Source organism: Diabrotica virgifera, chromosome 5 (assembly GCF_917563875.1).
Source record: "Diabrotica virgifera virgifera chromosome 5, PGI_DIABVI_V3a".
Taxonomy (NCBI): Eukaryota; Metazoa; Arthropoda; class Insecta; order Coleoptera; family Chrysomelidae; genus Diabrotica; species Diabrotica virgifera.
In genome coordinates, this window is record NC_065447.1 from 40,895,007 (window position 1) to 40,922,467 (window position 27,461).

Below are 27,461 nucleotides of genomic sequence, written 5' to 3' on the forward strand. Positions count from 1 at the left end.
CTAAAAATAATTAACAGAAGAGTTAAGAATTCAGATGGAAATATAGAGTATATCCCTACATCGACCACAATAGTATCTTTAAAGGGTCAAACGATACCTCAGCAGGTAATTATAGAAAAAATGATATAGAAAGTCGAAGCATATATCCCCAGATTAATTCAGTATTTGAAATGTTTGAGATTTGGACATGTAAGTTCGCAGTGTAGAGGAAAAAATAGATGCAAATATTGTAGTGAAGACCATGAGAGTAATAATTGTACCGACAAAAAAGATATAAAATGTGCACTTTGTAGCCGTAATCATATGGCAACAGATATGACGGCACCTTGTCCAGAAAGGGAAAAGCAAAAAGATATTAAAAATATAATGAACTCAGAAAAACTATCTTACTAAGAAGCCAACGTCAAATACAAAAAAAAACTTTTCTACAGTGGTTACGAACAATCCAGCAACTACCTCGAATTATTATACAATAGCAAAACGGAAGAGGAATGGAAGTATTAGTTCAAATACGAAAGATACGGCAACAATGGCACAACATAAACAAATATTACGTAATCCCAATGTACAGTAACAACCGGCTTTTTCAAACTACCATAATATACCTGATTATCACAATAGTGATAATTTACAAATGGACAGTAATAATTTTTGTGAAAATATATTAGATTTTATGAAAACTAAATTATATCAATTAAGTTATACTATGGATATAGAAACATTAGCAGCTTTAAAAAATAATATAGAGAAAGTAATCAATAACACTAATAGCTAATATTAACATGTTGCAATGGAACGGTAGGTCTGTTTTAGCAAATAAAGGTACTTTAGAAAGGTATCTTTTTGATAAAAATATTTCTGTTTGTTTTTTATCGGAAACTTGGTTTAAAAGAAATATGAATATTCATTTTTCAGGATGTAATATATATATATAGAGAGAAGACAGACATGATGGATATGGAGGAGTGGCCTTGCTGCTTAAAAGCAGTTTGGCTGTTTCTCCAACTCCATTATATCATAAAATAAATAATGTAATGACTATTAGCATAGCTGTCCGATTACCTTCAGGAAAAACAATAAACTTATACTCAATATATCGCACCATCAATGCAAAACTATCACAACTCAAAAATTACCATTTTTTGTTTTTTATGAATCTGTAATGGTAATGGTCAGTCTAACATAATGCAAGAGTATTATAACTCGAAATTTAATATAAGACATTATTAAACAATATTAATTTTGAGTTATAATACTCTTGCATTATGTTAGAGTAACCGTTACCATTACAGATTCATAAAAAAGAAAAAATGCCAATTTTTGAGTTGTGATAGTCTTGCATTGATGGTACGATATGTTAAACCTGGATTAAGCATTTCACAGAATGATTGGAAAATTTTTTTGGTAGTTTGAAAAAACCATTTTTGGTAGGTGGTGATTTTAATTGTCATAACGTTGCTTGGGGTTGTAGTACTACGGATGGTTTGAGGAAAAAATTATGAGAGGCCATTGATGAATGTAATTTAATATATTTAAATAATGGTAAAGAAACTATTTTGTTTAGACCGGGAAGTATTAATAAGGCGGCAATAGATATTACTATTTCTACAGCCGATGTTGCTCATTTATTTGACTGGGACGTGGATGATACGACATTAGGTTCAAATCATTATGTAATTTTAATGAAGATAAATTTGAATTATAACGTTAATAATATTAATTATACTAGAAAAAAATGGAATATAGAGAATGCAGATTGGACGCTTTTTTCTTCTCTTATGGAACAATATGCTGAAATTAATAAAAATAATAATGACTACCATACCTTTATTGAACAATTTAAAAAATGTATTAAAATTACAGTACCAGAGAAGAAAAAATCGTTTCACGCAAAATTTAATAAGAATTGGTGGAATCCAGAGTGTAGTAGGGCAATAAAGCAACAACAATTAGCACTTAAACAGTATAAAAAACAAGGAACAATTGAAAATTACATTAACTACAAAAAATGCACAGCTATTACTAAAAAAATAATAAAACAAAGTAAAAGAAAAGCATGGAGAGAATTTTGTGTCTCTTTAAATAGAAACACAAATATTAAAACCATTTGCAGTCAAATACGAATGTTAAATAATGCCTATACACCACCCATAAGTTCAGTTATGGAAGGAGATTGGATAACAAATTTTTTTAAGAAAATTTGTCAACCGGGTCCTGCTCAAAATATCATATATTCGACTAATGTAGAAGAACATTATTTAGTAATAGTATATTACTTTATGAGGCGGAGAAGCATGACTTTTCTTGAAAAGTCGCTTCTTTGCCGAATAAAGTATACTATTTTTTCTTCAAACGTAGCAATTTTCAACCATAAATAGTACAATTCATACGCTATTTTTACTCGAAATTAACTGTGACAACTATCAAAGTCATCTAGATGTTAGAAATAAAAATAATTAAATCGTCGGTGGGATTTGCGTCTCCCTGGTTACAGTTGTTTGACAGTTGTTTGCAATTATTAAAACAGCTTATTGTTGTTGCAACCGCAAGAGCAAATTTAGTGCGAAAATGGAAAACCTAAACGAAATTGAGTCCGCGGCTAATGATGCAGTAACACGTTTGGGGCCCTCCAAGTCCGGAATAAAGTATCGGTTAGCGTACAAGCACTTCCAAGAGTGGTGCGATACAAGAGGAGTACGGCAAGTTACCGAAGACGTTTTACTGGCATATTTTAATATAATGGAAAATGAAAATAAATGGAAATCTTCTACAATGTGGTCACGATACTCTATGATAAAATCCGAGTTAGTTATTAGAAAAAAATGTGGATATAAGCAAATTTTTAAAGTTACGTGCCTTTCTGAAAAAGACAAGCGAAGGATATACTGCAAAGAAGTCTAAAGTTTTCACTAAAGACGAGTTTGATAAATTTTTGTTTGAAGCGCCAGATAAGTTGTATTTAGGATTAAAGGTAAAAAAAATTATATTGCAAAGCATGTAGTATACTCTACTAAATTATAAAAATATTTCAGATTGTTTTGTTAATTGGGGTTACCGGCGCCTGTCGATGCGACGAAATGGTAAAAATGAAGACTGTGGACATTGAGGATAAAGAAAATGTAATAATTATCAAAATCCCAGACAGTAAAACACGACAAATTAGATCTTTTACGATAATTGGTCAAAACTACATTAAACTGTATAAAAAGTATGCATCACTGTGGCCTGAAAATTTCACAGAAAACCGATTTTTTATCAAGTACCAAAATGGAAAGTGTTACCGAAGCGTCATGGGAATACATTCGATCAGCGCAGTAGCCCAAAAAGTAGCTAGTTATTTAAATTTAAACGATGCAAGCGCATACACGGGTCACTCTTTACGACGAACTTCAGCAACACTTTTAATTGATGGAGGCGGAAATCTAGAATGTCTCAAACGACATGGGGGCTGGAAATCAAGCACGGTTGCCGAAGGATATATAGAGGATTCAATAAGAAATAAGAACGATAATGCTCAAAAAATTTTAAACCCTCATGATTCGCCAACATCGGGAATGATAGCTGAAAGTTGTGCTCGACCATCAGTATCATCAACAATTACCAATGCGTATCAAGAGTCGGGAACATTTTTGCACGGTTTCAATTTTGAAAATGCCTCATTAACTAATTGTACTTTTAATATTACTATAAATAAAAATTATGTTTAATTTTTGTTAATGACATTTGTATTGTTGCTTTGTGACATGTTTCATATTGTTGCCATGACAACATTTTTCCCTCCGCCGTAAAGAAATGGGAAAAAAAACTGCAGCCGGCGGAGACATCAAACTTTGACAGGATCAAGTTAGATAAGTAATGTCATCATTATTTGACGTTTGAAGAAAAAATCATTTACTATGAATGAATTAGAAGCGAGTATAAAAATAAACAAAAACACAGCTCCAGGACTTGATGATGTTCAATATATCATGATAAGTAAATTGGGAGAAGAGGCTAAGAATATGCTACTGGCAATTTACAATAAAATATGGAATACCGAATGTTATCCATTAAGTTGGAGAGAGTTTATAGTTTTACCCTTTCTAAAACCATACAAAAATCCAGAAATGCAAGAATCATATCGATGAATCTCGTTAGGATCTTGTATTAGTAAAACATTTGAAAGAATGGTAAAGTGGAGATTGGAGAAATGGTTAGAATCTAATGAAAAAATACCGGTTTCACAATTTGGATTTAGAAGAGGATATTCTACCACAGAAAACATAGGTCATCTAGTAACCGATATTAATCTTAGTTTTACTGAAAATAAGTCTGTTACAGCTTTTTTTATGGACATAGAAGGAGCATACGATAATGTCAATCTTAGTATTCTATTAACAAAATGTCACTAATTGGTCTTCCGGAAAGTTTTAATAAAAAAATAATTAAGATGTATTCCAACAGAAAAATATTCCTAAACATTAACAATAACCTGTTAGGACCTCAAATTGCTGGAGATGGATTACCACAAGGAGGCATATTAAGTCCAGTATTGTACCTTATATATACACATGATTTAGAAAACACAGCAAAATTTTCAAAGTTATACAATTTGCAGACGATGTGGTAATTTATCAAGATCAAACTGAAATTAATCAAGGAATCAAAAATATGAATGATAACTACATAACAATTAGTAACTGGGCATTTAAAAATGGACTTACATTATCTAAAGATAAAACTCAAGCCTGTATATTTACTAGACAAAGGAAAAATGTCCCAGTAGAAATAAAATTAAATAATATAAATTTTTCGGTACAGAAATCTGTAAAACACATCGGTGTCATTTTGGATCAAAAACTTCTATGGAAAGAATAAATAGAAAATATAATTAGGAAAACAGAAAAAGGAGTAAATATCTTACGAGCAGTTTCACATTCCACATGGGGAGCAGATCCCGGGAGCAGATCCCAATCTCTCTCTTTTCATCTACAGAGCTTATATGAGAGCAATAATAGATTATGGATCAGTATTTTATGGGGACGCAGCCAACTGCTATCTACAAAAAATTGAAGTCGTTGTGAACAAATGTTTAATACTGTGTTTAGGCGCTCTAAAGTCTACTCCAATAAATAATTTATTTATAGAATGTTCTGAAATGCCTATGACAATAAGAAGATGCAAACTAGGCAGTCAATTTTTAATTAAATTACTTCATAAAGAATCCAATATAATTGAAAAAATTCACGATTTTCAATACAAGATTTAATGAATAAATACTGGCAAAAAAATAATCACCTTGCATTGCAGAATGCTATAGACAATTGGCTAAGTACAAGGAAAATATTCACACTACATCAATAAACTTAAGCTATACCTATAGATTCGAAGAAACGATGAAAATAGATATAAATTTCCTTCGAGAATATTCGAAATATCCAAATCAAATAAGAAATCTAATATCTGAAACATATCAAATAATATCTAATATCTGAAACAAAAATTCATATCAAACTTTATACCGACGCATCAAAAAACAAGGAGAGAACAGCCTGTGCAATACATATATGATCCACAAGTTAAGTATAAAAAAATGGTAAAATTAAATATAAACACAAACATATATTCGGCGGAGTTAATAGGTATACTAGAAGCCTTGAAGTATTGTCAACATATCACAAATTCAGAAATTGTTATATTAAGTGACAGTAAAAGCGCTTTGTCAAAAATAAAGCACCTGAAGGTAACTTCCAAAGCAAATTATATTATTTTGGAAATAATCGAAAATATTAACAAATTAAATAAAGATTTAAAAAAAATACGGTTATTGTGGGTCAAAGGACACAGCTGAATTAAGAGTAATGAACTCGTGGATTCCTTAGCTAAGCAGGCTCTAAAAGAAGGGACATATATTGACTACAAATGTACACCTGAAGAAATTAAAAATATTAGCACTAATATTATATAAAATAATCTGAAGCAAAGAATTTGAGGAAATTAAAAAAGGTATGTACTATAAAGAAATTCAATGTACAATACCATCAAGACCATGGTTTGCAATGACAACTCTTCCAAAATACGCAGTGCGACAAATATGCAGTTTAAGATTTAACCATGCATTGATTCCAACATATCTACATAAAATTCATTTAAGAGACAATCCATATTGTCAATGTGGAGAAATAGGTGATGCTGAACATATGATTTTAAATTGCCCTCTAATACAAATAAATATAAATATAAAAAGTCTCGTTGGAACTTTACCGCGCTGAGCAGATGTGACGTGAATTGTAAATTGTAGAATTCCCTCATCTTCCTTAGTCTCAGCATCCGTATGGCTTGCAAATTGTAGAAGCCTCGGAGGTGTAACCAGAGAAGGTTCCCATTGTTTTCATTCTGGTGGGATATGTTATATGCCATTAGAGTGAAAACTTAGTCTTTAGTCTTTTAAATATAAATATGTTTATAAGTAAATTTACACAGTTGTAAAAATATAACACACCCAATAAATTTAACATATTATATATTATCACAAATTAATAATACCGAATTAATGCAATTATTTATAGAACATATTAAAAATATAAAAGTCAAATTATAAACTAACTAACGTAAAGACCGAAATTAAAATCTATTATAATATATGTATAAGTAAACCTGTGTTTTTGCCTGATGTGGTATTTCCACTGACCAGTGGTCATTCCTTATAAAGTATGTAGAATAAGTAGGATAGAAAATGTTAAGTAGATAGGTATAGGAAAATATATTGTAAAATAAATGAGCAAAATTGGTGAATCGGCGAATGAGCCTTGAAGGGCCCGTAGTCATTCAACTCCAAAGAAAAAAAACCGTCCAACATTAAAGCACGTATCAGCAGCCTGTTCGTCAAATTAGTACGTGTTTTCAAGTGGCGCACAAACGGCACGCACACGGCGCACCAGGATTTTACATCTGTCGGTTTTTCAACAAACGCTTTGATAGCTCACAATACGTATTTGGACGGGTTTGTGAGTGGTTTGTCGGTTTTGGCGCGCCTGAGCTGAATATTTGTTAGTAATGGAGTGGTCCGAACTGTCGGAAGGAAATATCAAACTTATTGATGTTTACCGTGGAAAATCATTATTGTGGGATCCTCAACAAAGGACCATTAAAAAAACAACTTAAAGCCGATATCTGAAGGGAAATAGAAGCTGAAATAAAAAATATACATGCGGACCAATGTAAAAAAAGGTCATTTCATGATTGTCTTCTTACCGGCGTGAGGAATACAAACTAAGATTTACTATTTTATTTGGGCATAAGCCACAATTCGAGTTTGAAACCAAATTTACTTGACGTTTCGACTTTCACTTCGAAAATCGTTATCAATATCACATAAATATTCATAAATTAAAAATTTAACTTTGTTTCTGGTGAACCGACGCTGTTGGAATAAGCAGATATATTATAATTGTGTCACCGGAAAGCGAAAAAGTTAACGCACAACTTGGAAGAACCTATAGTTTTCTAACTTCGTTTCTGGTGAAGCAACGAAGTTGGAACAAGCAGATATATTATAATTGTGTCACCGGAAAGCAAAAAAGGTAACGCACAACTTTGAAGAGCCTATAGTTTCCTAACTTCGCTTCTGGTGAAGCAACGGAGTTGAAACAAGCAGATATATTATAATTGTGTCACCGGAAATCGAAAAAGGTAACGCAGAACTTGGAAGAACCTATAGTTCTCTAACTTTGTTTCTAGTGAAGCGACGCAGTTGGAACAAGCAGATATATTACAATTGGGTCACCGGAAGGCGAAATAAGTAACGCACAACTTGGAAGAACCTATAGTTTTTTAACTTTCTTTCTGGTGAAGCAAGTAGATATATTATAATTGTGTCACCTGATAGCGAAGAAGGTAACGCACAACTTGGAGAAACCAGTAGTTTTCTAACTTCGTTTCTAGTGAAGCAACGCAGTTGAAACAGGCAGATATATTACAATTGTGTCACCGGAAAGCGAGAAAGGTAAAGCACAGCTTGGAAAAACCTATAGTTTTTTAATTTCGTTTCTGGTGAAGCAACGCAATTAAAAGAAGCAGATATATTACAATTGCGTCACCGGAAAGCAAAAAAGATAACGCACCACTTGGAAGAGCCTATAGTTTCCTAACTTCGCTTCTGGTGAAGCAACGGAGTTGAAACAAGCAGATATATTATAATTGTGTCACCGGAAATCGAAAAAGGTAGTCCCTAAAATGTCCAGGACTGAAACAATCGCTTAGCGAAAGGCCACACGGGCAATAATTTACGGCGCCGTAAGAGCAGTAAACCTGACGAGGCATTGGTTGACCAACCAATTGTAGATGAAATAGTTAGTCAACCAATGCCTCGTCAGGTTTGCTCTTACGGAGCCGTAAATTATCGCCCGTATGGCCTTTTGTTTAAAATTCGAGAATTTTTACGATTTTATATCAGAAGAGCAGAAACGCGAAAGGGTTGACATTATTGGAAGATAGTAGTTTATTCGATTACATGAAATCAACTTTAATTTAAGAATATCCGAAAATCAGAAGAGAGAAAATCAGATAATATCAGAAAAATCATAAATGATTACAGTGAAATCTTCTGTTAGTGATCCCATAGTAAATAATGGACTATGGTTTATGGAGTCCATGATCGAGCTCGGCGTACCCAAGAAACTAACTGCGGTAACACAAATGTGTGTAAGTAACTCCTTTGCACAAGTTAGAATAGGGGGAAAATATCAAATGCTTTCTGCGTAAATTCTGGACTGAGACAGAGAGAACCGTTGTCCCCTTTGTGTTTTAACCTGGCCTTAGAATATGTCATGCGAAAAATTTATCCAAAAATCAAACCAGACATAACTGCTCGGGAAGCAAAAATCATACCCGCCTTTGCCGATGATGTAGATGCAGTGGTACAATCAACATTAGAAGTTAAGGATATTTTCTTAAGCTTTGCAGAAGCAGCATTAAACATCAGCCTAAAAATAAATAAAGACCAAACAAAATACATGGTCGTCTCAAAACAAGAACGACGGCGTATAAGGCAAAACATTACTATAAACGATCATAACTTCGAAGTAGTTAAAAAAATTGAAATATCTGGGAGCAACAATCACAAATGACAACAAAATGGAGCGAGAAGTTTTTTTTTTTTTTATGGCCTTGGCATAGCCAATTAGCCAGTCTAGTTTGGTATTAACGCAATTTCACAAGTTAAATTACAATATATTACACATTACAATATATTACACATCATAATATATTATACAGACACATACACATATATACATTTTTATTTATTTATTATATAATATATATTTTTTTGTTTATTATTATTTTTCTTTATATTTTTTTTTGTTTATTATTATTTTTTTTATATTTTTTTTTATTTTTTTTTATATCTATAAATATGTTTATACTAAAACTAAAGCAGGAATAATTTTAGGGAAACATGGAAGAAAACTGGGTAACATAACTTCTCGTCCAGGGGCCCGTCAGGACATTTTTATAGTAGACGTATCAGAATTAGGCCACGGTTAGGGGGGTAAGAAAACATTAGGTAAAAAAACAAAGGTTGTTGGGATAATACCTACTAAAGCCTAATATTTGATGACAGGTTATAATTTAAATTTACATCTCTTGGTGTGTTCATATAAAGATTTTAAAATTTCTATATTTTTATGAAATATTATTAAATTTAGATTTATTGGAAGTAAACATTTATTTTTACATAGATCTACATATAACTGTGATGTACTATTCTCTTTCTGGTTACATTCTAAGATGATGTGATCTAGACTGCCAAGCTCTCCACATATGCAATTTGGCGATTCTATTAAACCCATTCTATGTAGGTAGGAAGGTGTAAGAGCATGGTTGGCTCTTATTCTATTTAAGGTCTTAATGAAGTGCCTATTGGACTGATTATAGAACCATCTCTTAACGGGTAATATAGGTCTACATTTTTTATAGTTTAAACCGGTTGTAGACAAACTGTAGTGATGTTGCCATTGAGTTACAACATTCTTTTTGATTACACTGATTATATCTGTATACGGAATATAGTTGTTATATATTTCTTCTCCATTTATTGCTGCTTGCTTCGCTAAACTATCAGCCTTTTCATTGCCCAGTACACCAGATTGGATCTACGAAAAAAGGTCGCCAACAATTGGTCGAGCGAAAAAATGTCGCGCACATTTGAGCGCGTATGAAAAGGTCGCCGGCGAAAAAACAGCGCCGACGAAATAAGGTCGCGTGCAATTGATCGCGCGAAAAAAGATCGCGTCAGAAAATATGTTTTCATTTGCATACTTTAACTTTCCTTCACACTTAATCCAGGCTTAGGTCAGATTTAGATGATGCAATAGAACTAAAGGATTGCTGTTAAATAATGACCCAAACAGTTAAATATTATCTTATTAGTCATTTTAACCTATTGGTAAAAAATATTTCGTCAACCCAATATTGACTTCTAAATGACTTTAGTTTTATTTTCCACTTTAAATAATAGGAAAATAATTGGAAGTAAATAATCCTATTTGAAATTGATCATGTAAAATGTTCGACCAATTTAATGGTCGAATTAAGGTAATTTTAACTGTAAATGTTGTAGGGAAAGTACCTAGAGGTATTATTTCACGACTTGGCAGTGTCGCAAAATTTACCCTTGGTTATTTAAGAGTAAGTTTTAATATAAGCTTAATATATTTTACAGGGTATATACTACATATAGATAGGGTAGGTTAAGGGCTACCATCTTTATTAAAATAAAATTTCCCAAATAAAATAATGATATTGTGGTTAAAAATTATATAACAGGCACAATTTCATTAATACATTGTCACTGGTGAGTACTTATTGAAGATATCATAGTTAAAGAATACATTTATATTAATAACAGATTTGCATACTTTAACTTTCCTTCACACTTTATCCAGGCTTAGGACTGGCAGTTAGTAACTGGCGTGTTTAAAAGTTTTTTTAATTTTTATTTTTTTATTTTTTTCTAATTTTTATTTTTTTTTTTTATTTTTATTTTTTTGTGTTTTTTTAATTTTTATTTTTTTTTGTTTTTTTTTTAATTTTTTTTTTTATGGTTTTTTAGTTTTTTATACTTGCAGTTGAAAATTTTGGGCAATTCCTCTTAAATATTCTAGATTTGGCCGGTTCCCGTATTGCAAACAAATCGTTTTTATTCGCCGCGCTGTATCTTTATAAATTTTTTTTTGAGGTTGTTGGTTTCCAGCTATGTATTGCTCCACTTTTAATCGATTTAAACTCTCTTCTTTCTTTAGCCCCGTAATAAACTTCCATAGATTTGGGTGTGCTGCATTTAATATCGAGGAGAAGCTGTTGTGCCAACCTTCGACAGCATTATTAGTACGCGGTAGATCTTCCTCTATAAATTCGAAGCAATTCCAAAGATTCCTTGGAAACATTGGCGGTCTTCTTTGTTGTCGTCGATCCAATCTGCCTATCCATACATCCTCAAAGTAGTTTATTAAAGGTGTTAGTAAATTTTCATTTTGAGTGTAAAACTCGCTGTCCAGTAGCTCTCCGAATGTTGCAACAACATCTACTTCAGGTACGAAGGCTAGGGCTGCCAATTGTCGCAGATGTAGAGCAAAATTCGCGTCTTCTGTATAAACTTGTTGCAGTCCTGTACCTTGCATGTTTCTCCACAAACATTGTGTGAAATGAAAGAAACATCCACGGATTCTGACTTCAGGAAACTCTTGTTGTAAAGCATTAATTGCTGCTTTTTCATAATCCACCATTATTGTTGTAGGACGTAAACCTGGTCGTAACGTTTTTAATTCATGGAAGAGTCGAGTGTATGTTGCCTGAGTTTTATTAGGAAGTAGAGCAAAAACAGTTGGAATAACGTTGCTATACTGTACGCCATGTATTGTATACAGCTGACCAAACAATAGAGGAGTACATGTGAATGTTCCATCGGCATACCAGTGTTCACAGCTCGCCATCAAAGTTAAATTTCTTTCAGTGGAAAATATTAAAATTCTCTGTTCGTTTGGACCACTGTCAAATAAAAGAAACGGTTCGCCGTTATTGTTTCTGGTGTATTAGGGAATAATAAGCTCTGTTAAGCTTCTTGGATTTGCCGGAATAGCTTCCACTCTTTGGCGTGTGTTCTGAATAGTTCGCTTTAGGGATGAAATAGAAGGTAGCTGCCCAGTTGCACCCACAGACACTTCTTGTGAAACGGTAGCTATGATTCCTTGTGTTGTTAGTTCAACTTGATGAGCCAGTTCTTTCATTCTGTTACAAGCCTTTTTTGCTTCTAATATTGACGCATCGGCAACGTGGTTGTGACTTGTACTTTTCACTACTTCATCTCCCACTGTGTGAACTCTCTTGGTACATTTATGCTTATTGTACTGAGCGCACTTCCAAATTGTCTTTTGATCAATCGTTTTTTCCTTTCTATGGATATATCCATTATACACCAACATATTGGCACCTTTTTGACTCTTTACGTAAGTTAAGACCATCTTGACAAATCGACAAGCTAATGAATAATGAGATATACGATATTTTTCCCATCTTCTTATACATCCAAAATACATTAAAAAGTAATAAAAGTACGTTTCACGAATATGGAATAATAATTACCACATTAGTGAATAACGCACACTTAGACAAAGAACTTTTGTACAATATTTATTTTAGCATTTCCAATAATGTCTTATCGTAATGACTTCATGGAATTCCTAATAAATACCTACACAATAAGGTGCCCTTATCTAAACTACTTATTCTTCACTAATCTGCATAACGACTTTCTACTAAGAACCAATTATGCTAATTACCGGTCTCTGAAAATACCAAAAATAGGTAAACTGGTACCTGGTATTCGTTTGTATGTAATATATACTGTAAATAGAACTATTATTACTGTACATTTTTAACGATATCCGATTAGGAAGAGCAAACACTTTTAAACACGCCAGTTTTTTGCTGACAGTCCTAAGCCTGTAAAAAGTGTGAAGGAAAGTACCTTTCTGAATTTAGATCCATATATTAAAATTATTCACGTAGAACAAAAAAAATACTTTCTTCATGTTAAAAATTGTTCAATTTTCAAGTATATTCACTTGAATAACCTGAAAATACCATATGAAATAATTTCCCATTCTCCTATATTTCCCATCTTCCTACACATCCAAAATACATTAAAAAGTATTTAGATATACGTTATTTTTCCCATCTTCTTATACATCCAAAATACATTAAAAAGTAATTAGATGGAATTCCAAGACTAATCGGCTCATAATGCATAAAGTTAAAGTATGCAAATAGAATTTCTTTAGAACCTTTTTGAAAACCAATTGAATGGTTTTAATAATGTAAAACATGACGCGATCTTTTTTCGCGCGATCAATTGCACGCGACCTTATTTCGTCGGCGCTGTTTTTTCGCCGGCGACCTTTTGATACGCGCTCAAATGTGCGCGACATTTTTTCGCTCGACCAATTGTTGGCGACCTTTTTTTGCGACACCCACCAGATTGTCCTTTCATCCAGCAAATAATTATATTATTTCCAGCAATTCTAGCTTCATGATAAAGTTTTATTACTTCAACCTCAATATGATTAAGGTTTTTTGCGTTTTCTTTCTTCGATAATATCTTAATTATACTTTGATTGTCTGTGAATATAACACTATAATTTATATTATTTTGAGATATATATTTCAAAGTTATTTGAATGCCCATTAACTCCGCGGTATATATAGAAGCTTCGACAGGAAGTTTGAGTTTTTTATAATTATTAGTGTTTAGTTCCCAGAAGGCACAACCTGTATTAGAGTTGGTCTTAGATCCGTCAGTGAAGAAGTATTGGTAATTAGGCCACCTATTGTGAATAACTTGATTGAATAATTGTCGTGGTAAATTTGGATCCATATATAGAGTTTCTACTCCTATCGAGAATAACACATCTGGTTTATATTTATATACGGGAGCAAGTCGACTAATATATAGTTCCGATTGATATTTAGATAATTTTCTATAACTATTGGTGTGCAAAAGATCCTTCTTTGTTCTCCAATGTCTGTGGGTCAGTTCTAATATCGATAACTGATTTATTTCGTGGAGATAGCTAATGTCCTTGGATATGGCTTTGGTAACTATTTTATCACTTTTCCATTGTCTTCGGAATTGCAATGGAGGTTCAACTGCTTCACATTCCATGATGTTTATTGGAGTAGAATTTAGGTATCCTAAGCAAAGTCTTAAACATTTATTCTTCTGAGCTTCTATTTTGTTGAGGTGTGTATTAGATGCAGAACCATACAAGTGACAGCTGTAGTCTAGAATAGGACGAACCATTGATCGGTAAAATAATAATGCAATATTGGGATCAGCACCCCAACTTGTTTTACAAAAGGCTTATTAGAATATTTATTGCATTTTCTGATTTTTTAATAGTGTATTGGATGTGATCTTTCCACAACAGTTTTCTGTCCAAAATTGTTCCCAGGTATGTTACAGAATTCTTTATTGGGAACTCAAGCTGTCCCGATATTAAACTGCCTTGCGGGACCTGATGTTTCTTAGAGAAAAAACAAATTTTTGATTTTGAGCCAGATATTGTAAGTCCTAAAGATTCATAAAGATCTTGTAGAGAATTAAGTACCAGTCTTAGATTAGAGCTGCAAGTGTTCAATGACTTGTGTGAGGTATAAATCACAACGTCGTCAGCGTATTGGATTATGCGAGAATTAAGTGGGATATATTGTTCTATCTCTATATTATATAGAATATATAGAAGAGGGCTTAAAATACTACCTTGGGGTAGTCCTACATTCGCTGTTTGGTGAGTCGTCAAGCTGTTATTTATTTTAGTTCGTATAGATCTATTGGAATACATCGATATTAGAAACCATGACAAAGTGGATGGAAGACCAATTTGGACCAGTTTATGGTATAATATATCTAATTTAACGTTGTCGAAAGCCGAGGAAACATCAACAAATGCAGCAGCTGTAGATATATTATATGTAAAATTTAGTTGAACTGCACTTACCAAAGCTGTTATTGCGTCTTGTGTGGATAAAGATTTTCGGAATCCATATTGCGACTGGGGAAGTATATCTTCTCTTTCTAGCCATTGTTCCAAACGGTTTTTTATCATCCTCTCAAAGGTCTTAAGGAAACAGGAAGCCAGAGATATGGGTCTATATGAATTAACCTTGTTATCAGGTTTGCCAGTTTTTTTTATTGGCAAAACAATATATTCTTTCCAACTCTTGGGAAGTGTAGTTTCGTTAGACCAAATTTTATTATAGATACTTAGAAGAACCTTTTTGTACAGATCAGGTAGATGAAATATCATGGAATAAGATATGTTGTCTAGACCGGGGGCACTGTTAGTTTGCTTAATGCTCCGTTTCAATTCCCATAATTGAAATGATTCGTTTAAAAAACTAGTATCTTTTTCAACTGTTGTAATTTGCTGTGGTACCTCTTCACAGGAAACCCATTGTGGAGATATTTTGGCCTGAAACTCCTCAATCCAATTGGCTTCAGGATTGATAGGAAGTCTGTTGGACAATTTTCTATTTTTATAGCGGTTCACTGTTTTCCATACTTCTTTAATAGGCGTATTTGAGCTTAGATTTTCACAATATTTGATCCAACTTTTCTTCTTTTTTTGTTTAAATGTTTTTTTTGCAATGGCATCTAATCTTTTATACTCTACCAAATTTACAAGATTAGGATTTAATTTATATCTGATAAAGGCTTCTCTCCTAGTTTTGGCAGCGACGTCACACTCTATATCCCACCAATGTTTCGGTATATATCTTTTATTATTATTTATATAAGAGATTTTTTTTGGAATAGCTAGAACAGCTGCATAATTTATGTTCTCTAATAAACTTTGGTAGGTTTTGGGAGCGTTCAGGGAGGTCAGAGTTGCAGAGTATGCATTCCAATCAGCCTTATTTAAATTCCAAATTTGATGTGTGTTCATTTGTTGTGGTGTAGTGTTTCCATTTTCCCAGGATAATAATATCGGAATGTGATTTGAGCCAAATGGTTCTTGAAGTACGCTCCAATTTAAATAATCAGCTATGGCCTGGCTACATATAGTGATGTCAATTGCTGTAGGTCTTTGAGTAAGAGCAAGTGTGGGAGATCCATCATTTAATATTTTTAAATTACAAAATTCTACCGCTTCCAGAAGAGATTTTCCGTATATGTCTTCAACTTCGCAGCCCCAAGTATAGCTATGTGCGTTAAAATCACCCCCGAGTATAAAGGGCTTAGGTATTTTTTCTAGAAATTTAATCCATTGTTGGCAAGTAATTTTAGTGCGAGGTTCAATGTAAATAGAAATTATGTGAATAGGACTGTCAAATGAATATAATTTGATAGACACACACGTAAATGTAAATGGAAAATTATTAATATTAAGTTTTACCTCTTCGGATATTATTTTATTGTTTAAAAGAATAGCTGAACCTCCAAAACCATCATTCCGATCAGACCGGAAACAGTTATATCCCTGAAAATTATAATATTTTCCTGGTTTAAACCAAGTTTCGGACAATAGCGCGACCTGAATATTATATTTGCAAAGTAGAAAAAGAAGGTTCTCCTTATTGGCAACTGCTGAACGACAGTTCCACTGGAAAATATTAAAATTATGCGTTACGTCTGCGAAGTTGAAGCCATATTTACTTTTAAATGTTTACTAACTAATTCAATAATTTCTGGTTTTGAAATATCTAAGTTTTTTGTCTGTTTTAATGTATTAACAATTGTTACAACCAATTCTAAAACTGTATTCATTAAATCTAAATCTAAGTTTTCAACCTGTGAAATTGCGTTATTTCTCGTGTAATTTGGATGAGATAATATACTCCCACCTTGATTAGGAAAATGTACAGGTGCAATAATTCCTTTTCTTGTTAACTCTGTTTCATCTGGGGTGTTGGGTCTTTGTCTTTTAGAAGATTGGACATTATTGTAGTGATAACTATTACTATGTTGATTGTTTAAAGAAGGCAAGTTAAATTGATTAGCATGTCTAGGAGAACTTGATAGTGGATGGGCCACTACCCTAGAATCAACGACATTTTTTGGAAGAGTCGAGGTATATTGCAAGGCTGTTATATTTGCATATGAATTACGTGGAACTTGTTTGCTTGCATCATGAAAATTTAAATTTTGTGAAGACATGGCTTCCTTTATTTGTTTTTGACGATTAAATTCGGGACAAGCTTTTAGATCTGTAGTAAAGTGGTTTCCCTGACAACTAAAGCAAATAGGAATAATATTTTCAGTAGTGCATTCTTTTGTATTACGTACACCCTGACATCGATTGCATCGCGGTCTACTTTTGCACTGCAGACCCAGGTGCCCAAAACGAAGACAAGAAAAACATAATAAGACTTTTTGTTTATAAGTTTCAACTTCTTTCAATACTTTATTTATGACGACAAATTTCGGTAATATTTGTGACTTAAAAGTTACTATACACGATTTAGTGCGAACATATTCAGTAGTTTTAACTTCATTAATAATTTTTTCCTCCCTTCTATTAATTCTTCTCGCCGATACAACTTCAAATTTGCAATGTACATCGTAAGGCTTAATTTTGTTCTTAATATATTCCTCAGAAAAATCAAGACTAATATCTCTAATGACACCTTGTCGGTGCAAGATAAATTTCGGTATATATAAGTCTAAATTGTTTTGTTGAAAAACTGGTAAATGTTTATTAGTAATTAAAAAATTTGCCGATTTGTAATCCTTACATTTTATTCTAATTCTTTTACGACCAATCGAGTCAAAACTAATTATATTATTTTCAATAGTACAACAGTTTGTTAATATTATTTCGCCGACTTTTAAAGCATCTAATTTACCTTTAAATTCTTTAGAACGATTTTCTACATAAACGTGAAATTCGCCATAATCAGTGTTATCGTAAAACAAGTCAGGTTTCTTATCAGACTCATTAACTACTGGATTGGTATTAATGTTATCTGTACTTACGGTTTGCGAAGAAATAATATTTTGATTATTTGTTACCAAATTATTGGAAATATCGCTATGCTCCATTGCCGACCCAGGGTCACCTGAATCTCCTGTAGAATTAGGGTCGGGGGGTTTACCTTCGCTTGTACAATCCATATCACCAACCACACCACTTAATAACAAAAAACTGTCACCAACTGGTTTAAAACTACAATTATTTATCGATTTGTTCACTGCTCAACCAACCTTACACTTCAAGCGCTGGTAATCAAAAAAAGGAGCGAGAAGTTGAAATGCGAATAATGGCTAGAAACAGATCTTTCTTTGCAATGCAACATCTAATAAAGTCAAATCTTCCTTTTACGAGGTGCAAAAATCCAGATATATAAGACCATAATATGACCAGCAGTCGCGTATGCAAAGGAAACATGGACGCTAACAAAAAGATAAGCAAATAAATTGCTGGTGTGGGAACGTAAAATGATATATGGCCCTTGCAGAGACAGCATAACAAACGAATGGAGGCGCAGGTACAATAACGAGTTAGAGTCTCAGATGGGTAGAACCTGTGATACGCAGTAACGACAATCGCCTTTTAAACAATGTGTTATGGGAAAGGCCAGATGGAAGAAGGTCTGTAGGACGGCCTAGAAAAAGGTGAAAAGATGCAGTCAAAGATCTGGAGAAAATGGGAGTGAGACAATGGGAATTAGTGGCACATGATTGACAAACATGGAAGCCAATAGTAAACGTGACACATACTCACGAAGTGTTGTAACGCCATTGATGATGATGATGATGATGATGATGATGATAATGATGATGATGGGTATGTCCACCTCTCGCAACAACGACTGCTCGCAATCTGTTTCGTATCAAACAAATAAGATGTGTTAACCTTGCCTAGGGAATAGCCCGATACCCCTCTCAACTGTATCAAATTTTCTGGAGGCCTAGTATGACGGCGAATAGCTATTTTCAATTCATCCTATAAATGCTCGATAGGATTGAGATCTGGACTGCATGAGGGCCATTCTAATCTTATCAATCCAACCTTTATTTAAGATATTTATGTTTACCTATGAGTCAACCATTGTTTTTATTTACACAAAATTGTGCAGCTCTAACAATAAAAGTGATATTCTAATAATTCCAAAAACAAAATCTTAGTAATGCCTCCGGGATAATATGAAAGTACTATGAAACAAAATCAGCATTCAATTTTTCCACAGAATTTTTTTTAAATTAAGAGAAAATACAACGTTTCCATTCAGCCTCGTATAATACCATCGAAGCAAAAAAAATTTTGTTACTGAAATAATAACAAACAATCAGCCCTGTGCTGAATCACTAACGTTAAATATAACGTAAAGTTATCCTGTAGTTAAGTTATAATCATCGAATTGGTGTGATGTATTATATTTAACTTAACTACTTGCGTTATTTCTTGACAGTTCTTAAGTTATTTGATATATAATTGTCACTTTCTAACGCGACGTTAAACCTCAAGTTTATGAGATAACTTTGAAGCTATGTAAAAGGATGTGTAAGGTTAGTAGTCTGGGCTGATTTTCGGAGAATAGGCCATTTTTGGGAAAAGTTATTTACCAGCAATTTTATTGCTGGAATATATTCTTATGATTGTATATATTAATAATATAGATATGCAAAGTCCGCAGATAGTGTGCTACTTTTTTTATAAACAAAATGGCGCCCGAAAATCGTGTTTTTTTCAATTTTTGCTCTATAACTCCAAATATTTTAACTTTAGACCAAAAACACCTAAATAAAAATTCACCGCAATTAAATTCTGCATAGAGACGTGTTTTTTTCGATTTACTTCGACGAAAACTTTCCCCGGAAAAAGCGGGTTTTTCCAACAAAATCTTTAATTTTCAACTAAACTTTTAGATAAGTAGCCGTTAATCAATAATTAAATAACTTAGTAACGTAAAAGCCCTTTCCCTATATATTATAATTCCAAAAGCCGATGGAAATTGAATGAACAGTTTAGCAACAATTGAAATGTTAATTAAAAAATTACGGTCGCTATAATCACGACAATAATTATGATGCATAAGAATAACTCCGATTTTTTCATAAAAAGACACTATACATATCTAATGTACTTTACAGAATTTAAATTGGACTATTTAAGCGGCCTCAGGAATATTTTAAAATTATGAACAATTTTTTGGTTTATAAACAAATAGAATATCTCGGGAAATGTTAAACTAATTTAAATTGTGAAAACGGTATTCGAAAGACAGTGGCAAGATGCTTCTTTTAAAGAAAAAACGTTTAATTATGATGAGTGGTTCCTGAGATGAAACCGGTCAAAGTTGACCGAAATTTACGGCAAAGATATAAACAATAGGATCATAATTTTTAAACTATCACCTTTTTATTTTTGTCCTCTTTCTCCACACCAATTTTCATATCTTTAAAATCCTCATAACATATATTATTATAATAAAAACTCTCGATAATACGTGTGAAAATTGCCAAAAATAGCAAAATTCCAATCAAAAATTATGTTGGAGAAAATGTAACACTCAAAGTTTAAAATCGGTATACGTTAACAAAATGCATTTTTTCAGCTTCCCATGGAGCAATTTCCTTCATTCTTTTTTTGTTCCCAAGTAACTCGAGTAGAGCCATCGAACTAACGCATTATTAAATGTCAAACTTGCTTTTGTTTTGTTATAATAAATTAATTTATTTATTATAACACAATATTTTAATTTGTTTATAAAAATTGTTTAAATAATTATACAGTTTTCAAATGAGAATATTTATGTTTTTAACTTTAAAAGGTACACTTGTAGTAAGTTTATCTAAAAAAAAGCCTACAACTGGAAAAATATGTAATTTTCTGTTCTTATAAATAAATTAATCTATTATAACAAAACAAAAGCAACTTTGACATTTAATAATGCGTTAGTTCGATGGCTCTACTCGAGTTATTAGGGAACAAAAAAAGAATGAAGGAAATTGCTCCATGGGAAGCCGAGAAAATGCATTTTGTTAACGTATACCGATTTTGAACTTTGAGGGTTACATTTTCTCCAACCTAATTTTTGATTGGAATTTTGCTATTTTTGGCAATTTTCACACGTATTATCGATAGTTTTTATTATAATAATATATGTTATGAGGATTTTAAAGTTACGAAAATTGGTGTGGAGAAAGAGGACAAAAATAAAAAGGTGATGGTTTGAAAATTATGATCCTATTGTTTATATCTTTGCCGTAAATTCCGGTCAAATTTGACCGGTTGTATCTCAGGAACCAGTCGTCACAATTAAACGTTTTTTCTTTTAAAAGAAGTGTCCTGTCGGTGACTTTAGAATACTGTTTTTACAATGTAACTTAGTTTAACATTTCCCGAGATATTCTATTTGTTTATAAACCAAAAAATTGTTTATAACTTTAAAATATTCCCGAGGCCGCTTAAATAGTCCAATTTCAATTCTGTAAAGTACATTAGATAGGTATAGTGTTTTTTTTATGAAAAAATCGTAGTTATTCTTATGCATCATAATTATTGTCGTTATTATAGCGACCATAAATTTTTAATTAACATTTTAATCGTTGCTAAACTGTTTATTTAATTTTCATAAACTTCTTAAATTATAATATATATGGAAAGGGCTTTTAGGTTACTAAGTTATTTAATTATTGATTAACAACTACTTATCTAAAAGTTTAGTTGAAAATTAAAGATTTTGTTGGAAAAACCCGCTTTTTCCGGGGAAACTTTTCGTCGAAGTAAGTCGAAAAAAACACGACTCTATGCAGAATTTAATTGCGGTGAATTTTTATTTGGGTGTTTTTGGTCTAAAGTTAAAATCTTTGGAGTTATAGAGGAAAATTTGAAAAAACACGATTTTCGGGCGCCATTTTGTTTATAAAAAAAGTAGCACACTATCTGCCGACTTTACATATCTATATTATTAATACATACAATAATAAGATTCGATTCCAGAAATAAAATTGCTGGTAAATAACTTTTCCTTGTATTTTGCTAATTAGCCCAGAGTATAGGTTTATCTTTTGAGTTGTTTTTAGATAGAAATCAAGTGAATATTAAATGAAGACCAATGCTTTAGGTTGTCCTAGGAATTTGTGAGGGATTTTATTAATATAGTATCGAATATAAAGCAGTACAAAATTAAAAATATCAAAAACATAGACCTCACATAACAATTAAAAGCAGGTAGGTAATAATAAAATTAAAACAATTAAAAATGAAAAATAATGGTAGGGGAGCCCAAGCGGAGATTTTTGCAGTTACTCGAGCGCGTCAGGTTATTACATGAGGAGAAACCTTGTACCCTGAAAATGTACCTCTACCATATATTAGCTCTTAATGCAGGGGAGTTCGTTAAAGGGGGGGGGGGGGCGAAAAAGAAAATCTATCCTTAGAAAAACTCGAAATCGTCAGATTAAGATAAGGTAAGTTAGGTACATGCAAAACAGTCGCGAGGCGTAAGGAAATGGGTGAGGCCCAAAATTTCACAAGAAAAAAGCGAATATTTTGCGAAATGAATGACAGATCGAAAAACCAAAAAATACGTGCTAAATATTTTTTAAAAATCCATCGAATGATAAAAACACGACTTCCCACGGAGAGGGGTAGGGGGTAAATTTAAAATTTAAAACACAAATCCCGCGATATTTCGCGAAATGAACATCAAAGCGAAAAATTAAAAAATACACTTATTCAATATTTTTGAAAAATCTATAAAATGGCACCAAACACGACCCCCCACAGAGGTGGGGTGGGAGGTTACTTTAAAATCTTAAATGGGAGCCCTCATTTTCACTGCACATTTGGATTCCTTACTTAAAAATAAATAACTTATTCAAGACATTTTTTCGAATTATGGATAGATGGCGCTATAATTTAAAAAAACGATTGGTTGGAAATGGAAAATTAAATTAAAAATGGAAAATCCCCACTAAAATGGAAAACTTTACTTAACTTTTTTTGGTTTTAGGACCTACTATTCACAACCCAATAGTTCCCCATAACGCTCGAGTGACTGCACATTTAGCATACTTTGCTCCCCTACCATAAAGCTAATAATTTAAGAATAGAAGGGTATTAAAAATCATACAAAAATCAAATCGAGATACCTATACTGTTGAATGATTAATATATAAATTCAAAATTGAAATTTATAAACATAGGCATTTTAATTAGAACCATACTTACTTTTATGCAGTGTTGCCAGAGAAATGTTTGTAATTGCACTGGAATAACTGGAATAGTGACACAAAGTGTACTAAACCAACACAGTTTGTACAAAGACTTAAAAAACAGTCGTTTAATGTTATTTGAAGCAAATTTCTTATATCACAAAAGTTTAGGTTTTTTATTTTAGAATAGGTAATTTAGTATCAAAAGTTTGGTTGTTAATTGTATCAAATTGGTACAATTGTACCAACTCTGGCAACGCTGCTTTTATGGTTATCTTCTTATCCTGTGCCATGTTCCGATCAATCTCTGGCAAAATTTTTATTGGCGAAATTTTGTGCGTGTGAGTGTATGTTAAATTTGTGTAATATAAAATATTCACAATGGAAAATAAAATCTCGCATTTTCAAACAATTCATCATTATTGCTTATATTATGTTTCAACATTTATTTAAATTAATTATTTTTCTCAATATGAAATATGATTTTAAATGTATCTAAAAATCTTTTACTCTTATCTTTACTTACATGAGTATAAAATTAATTTTTGATTTTAATTTCTTATAGCCCACAGGTTTCATCTTCCCTCAGATTCAATAATTATAAATCCTATTGTTTCTATTCAAAAATATCATCAATTGTTATCTTTATTTAAAAAATACAATTTACGCCTTTTGAAGGTATATATACTTCGCTAAAATGTACTTTTAGTATTAAACATTAATATTTGTTAGCTGGTTAACATATTCTTCAAAAACAAAAAAGTATGAAACTCCTTTTGGCATTGCTATCTCTTGCAGTTCTTACTGCCAGAGCACATCATATTCACGCTTCTTTACGAGACGACATATTCACCGAATCAGGTATTGTTTTTATTATTTTTTATAATAACATGTATTTATTTTATTTTAAAGAGTGATTAACTGTGTAGTTCAGAGAAAAAAAATATCCTGTTAGTGACACAACTCCCTCCAGGCTGAAACCAAATTTTTTGAGTAGTAAGGACATCTATAATAATAACCTATATGTTTCCTGCAGCCGATTTTGATGATATACATAGTTATAAACAATTGAAGATCAAAAAACGGTAAATTTTCGCTTTTTTCGTCTATTACCAAAAAGTTAAGCATTTTAAACAAATTTGAGAGTAAGAAACTCATAAATTGTATAAAGAATTTTAATATGGCGTTCGCTAAATACGTCTAGCCTTATTGGTTGCTTAGAAAATTGCAAAATAAATCATAAATTTTGAGTTTTTATAAATATTTATAACTTACGTAAAAATTAACTTAGAACCTTTTTATTACAAGGAATGCTGAGACTTCTTGTGATTAAATCATACCCTAAATTTCAAAGCAGTCGGTGAAATAGTTTAAAAGTTATTTAATTTGTTTAACCCAAATTAACTTTTTTGCAACATTTTAAAACAGAAAATATCATTTAATGATGAAGTTACAGTAATACTTTGGATAGTTTATGAAAGAAAGAGATTGACACTATTAAAATTAATTCTACATATTGCAAAAATTATTATGAAAGAACATGCGAATTAAAAAGGGGGGGGGGGGGGTAACTTCATACCTAATTGTCCTAGGACAATTGTTTTTCTTTTTAAATGTGTATAAAAATTCAGTCTTTCCAAATATGAAAGAATAATTTTTCTACGGGTAACGGTTAAAAAGTTATTCTAATTGTTTATAAGTAAGCAAAAAATCGACATGTTTTTGCAAAATAATTTTACACTGTTTAAAATCACTTTTTGTCACTTTTTTTAAATTAAATTAATAGTATGTTCTTCTTTCATAAACTGTCCGAAGTATTACTCTAACCTCATAATTTTCTGACTTATAGTGTTGCAAAAAAATTAATTTGAGATAAACAAATTAAATAATTTTTAAACTATTTGACCAATTGCTTTGAAATTTAAAATATAATTTAAGCACAAGAAGTCTCAGCATTCCGTGTAATAAAAAGGTTCTACCTTTATTTTTACATTAGTTATGAATATTTATAAAATCTCAAAATTTATTATTATTTTGCAATTTTCTAAGCAACAAATAACGATAGACATATTCAGCGAACGCTATATTGAAGTATTTTATATGATTTATGAGTTTCTTATTCTCAAATTTGTTTATAATGTTTCACTTTTTAGTAATAGACGAAGAAAGCGAAAAGTTATCGTTTTTTTTTTGAGCTTCATTTGTTTATAACTATATATATCATCAAAAACGGTTGCAGGAAACATAAAAGCTATTAATATAGATTTTGATACTACTCAACAAATTTGGTTTCGGCCTGGAATGGGATGTGTCACGAGAAAAATCTTATTTCTCTAGACTAGTAAATTAAAAAAAAAGTTTTTCAATTAAATATCTTTTTTCTACAACCGTGTTAAAAATGCAATTTTTAGCACTCCATAGGTGCGGTAAAAATGCTACTTTAAAGCATTAGTGCTTTAAAAATTTTAAGGCACTGCAGTTAAAACTGAATTGTCAAATTGTGAAGCGTCAAAATATTTATATTTCGTTTATTAACATTAGGTCTGGATCCCGCGTATGAAAAAAAAGTTGATTAATAGCAAGCTGAAAATTTGTTAATAGCTTAAGGGTGTCTAGTCGGACAAACTTTGATATATGGGAACACTGGAACAGGGGAACAGGTTAAAAATTTGGAACGGTCAGACCACGAAAACGGCACATGTATTTTGTCCGACAGAACAGACTTAAACTCTTCGAACAGAGATTAAACTTTCATGCAAAAATCAGACTGCTATTTATCACCAAATGGGCGTATTAATGAGTGGAACATGTAGAATATGTCAAATGATAGGAATTATGACAGGTGATAAATAACAGTCTGATTTTTGCATGAGAGTTTAATCTCTGTTCGGAGAGTTTAAGTCTGTTCTGTCGGACAAAATAAATGTGCCGTTTTCGTGGTCTGACCGTTCCAAGTTTTTAACCTGTTCCACAATTAAAACTGCCCCTGTTAGAGTGTTCCCATATATCAAAGTTTATCCGACTAGACACCGTTAAGCTATTAACAAATTTTCAGCTTGCTATTAATCAACTTTTTTTCCATACGCAGGATCCAGACCTATACCTAGTACAACTTGCGCAATTTGAAAAAGTTGGTTTAAAAGGTTTTTTAAAATTTAATTTAAACTATATCGTTGCATTTTTAACACTTTTGTAGAAAAAACAAGTTTTTCTATGGATGCTATATAATGTGCAACTTCTCTCATTACTTACATACATTCACAATGAACAATTCCTCAGGCAGTGAGAAAAGTCGGCCATTGCAGTGAGAAATATTTTTTCTCACGGGTTCACCGCCGGTTTACATACATATGATCGCCATTTCCATGGTAACATGCACAATACAAACACAATTATTTTTGTCAAACAAAATGTGTTTAAACTTGTCAAAACTTATCAAAAATTACCTTTTAAGACTGTTCAACTGTGAATTATAATTTAAAATAAATAAAGTATATAAATATTAAAAATATTAAACACCTATTTGTATATATGTATTTTATTTCAATTCAGGCATATAATATACCTAAAAGCACCTAAATTATTTACTTTTAAAGTTTGAACTCTTGATAAAAACGCATCCATAGAAAAAGTACAGTGTACAACACGAGAGAAAATTACATATTCCTCTCTCGCTTGATTTGCGGCACTCGCCTCGTGCTCGTGAGAAATATGTCTTTTTTCTCTCTTGTTGTACAATATACTATTATGTAACGGTATAATATTTTCGCTAAGAATGTTTAGATATTCTCCTCGAGTGTAGACAACCAGTTCTACCTTTTACGGGTCATAGGTTTCATGGTTTCAGAATTAACAAAAATATTGTATTTTATAAATTTATAACGTTTGTAGAAAAAATAGTGTATGATATACGTGTTAAAAAGTACATTTTTAAGGCACTCATGTGAATTGTAGAATTCTCTTCGCTCATTCTGCAAACTTTCACATGCGCGCCTTAAAAATGTCCTTTTAACACTTACATCATAAATAACTATTAAAAATATTTTTAAATTTTTTTATTAGGATGAAAAAGTTTGACTTTTATTTAGCAGATCTTGTTAGGTACCTACTCCATAACGTCAGTTGCAGTGCGAAGACAACTCTCGGAGGTTGGTCACTTAGAGCAGAGAACAGCAAACCAACGCCTCTCTGATGATGCCTCAAAATCGTCGATTTACAGTGCTGGTTTGCGCCCTCTGTACTAAGTGAAAAATAAGACGGT

At 31.9% G+C, this 27,461-nt stretch overlaps 1 protein-coding gene across 9 annotated transcripts in view; it reads left to right on the top strand.

Annotated features, from left to right (window-relative positions):
- LOC126885700 (trypsin inhibitor-like) overlaps nucleotides 1–27,461 on the top strand; it is a 122,175-nt gene that overhangs the window by 47,820 nt on the left and 46,894 nt on the right. The window contains exon 1 of one of the 9 annotated variants that reach the window (XM_050652418.1): nucleotides 23,812–24,061. The exons of 4 other annotated variants lie outside the window; for them this stretch is intronic. In XM_050652418.1, coding sequence (XP_050508375.1) covers nucleotides 23,965–24,061 — 97 coding nt within the window. In that variant the 5' untranslated portion in view covers nucleotides 23,812–23,964. Of the gene's footprint in view, nucleotides 1–23,811; nucleotides 24,062–27,461 lie in introns of those variants that run through there. 4 more of the 9 variants (XM_050652419.1, XM_050652417.1, XM_050652421.1 and 1 more) reach the window with 4 other exon arrangements.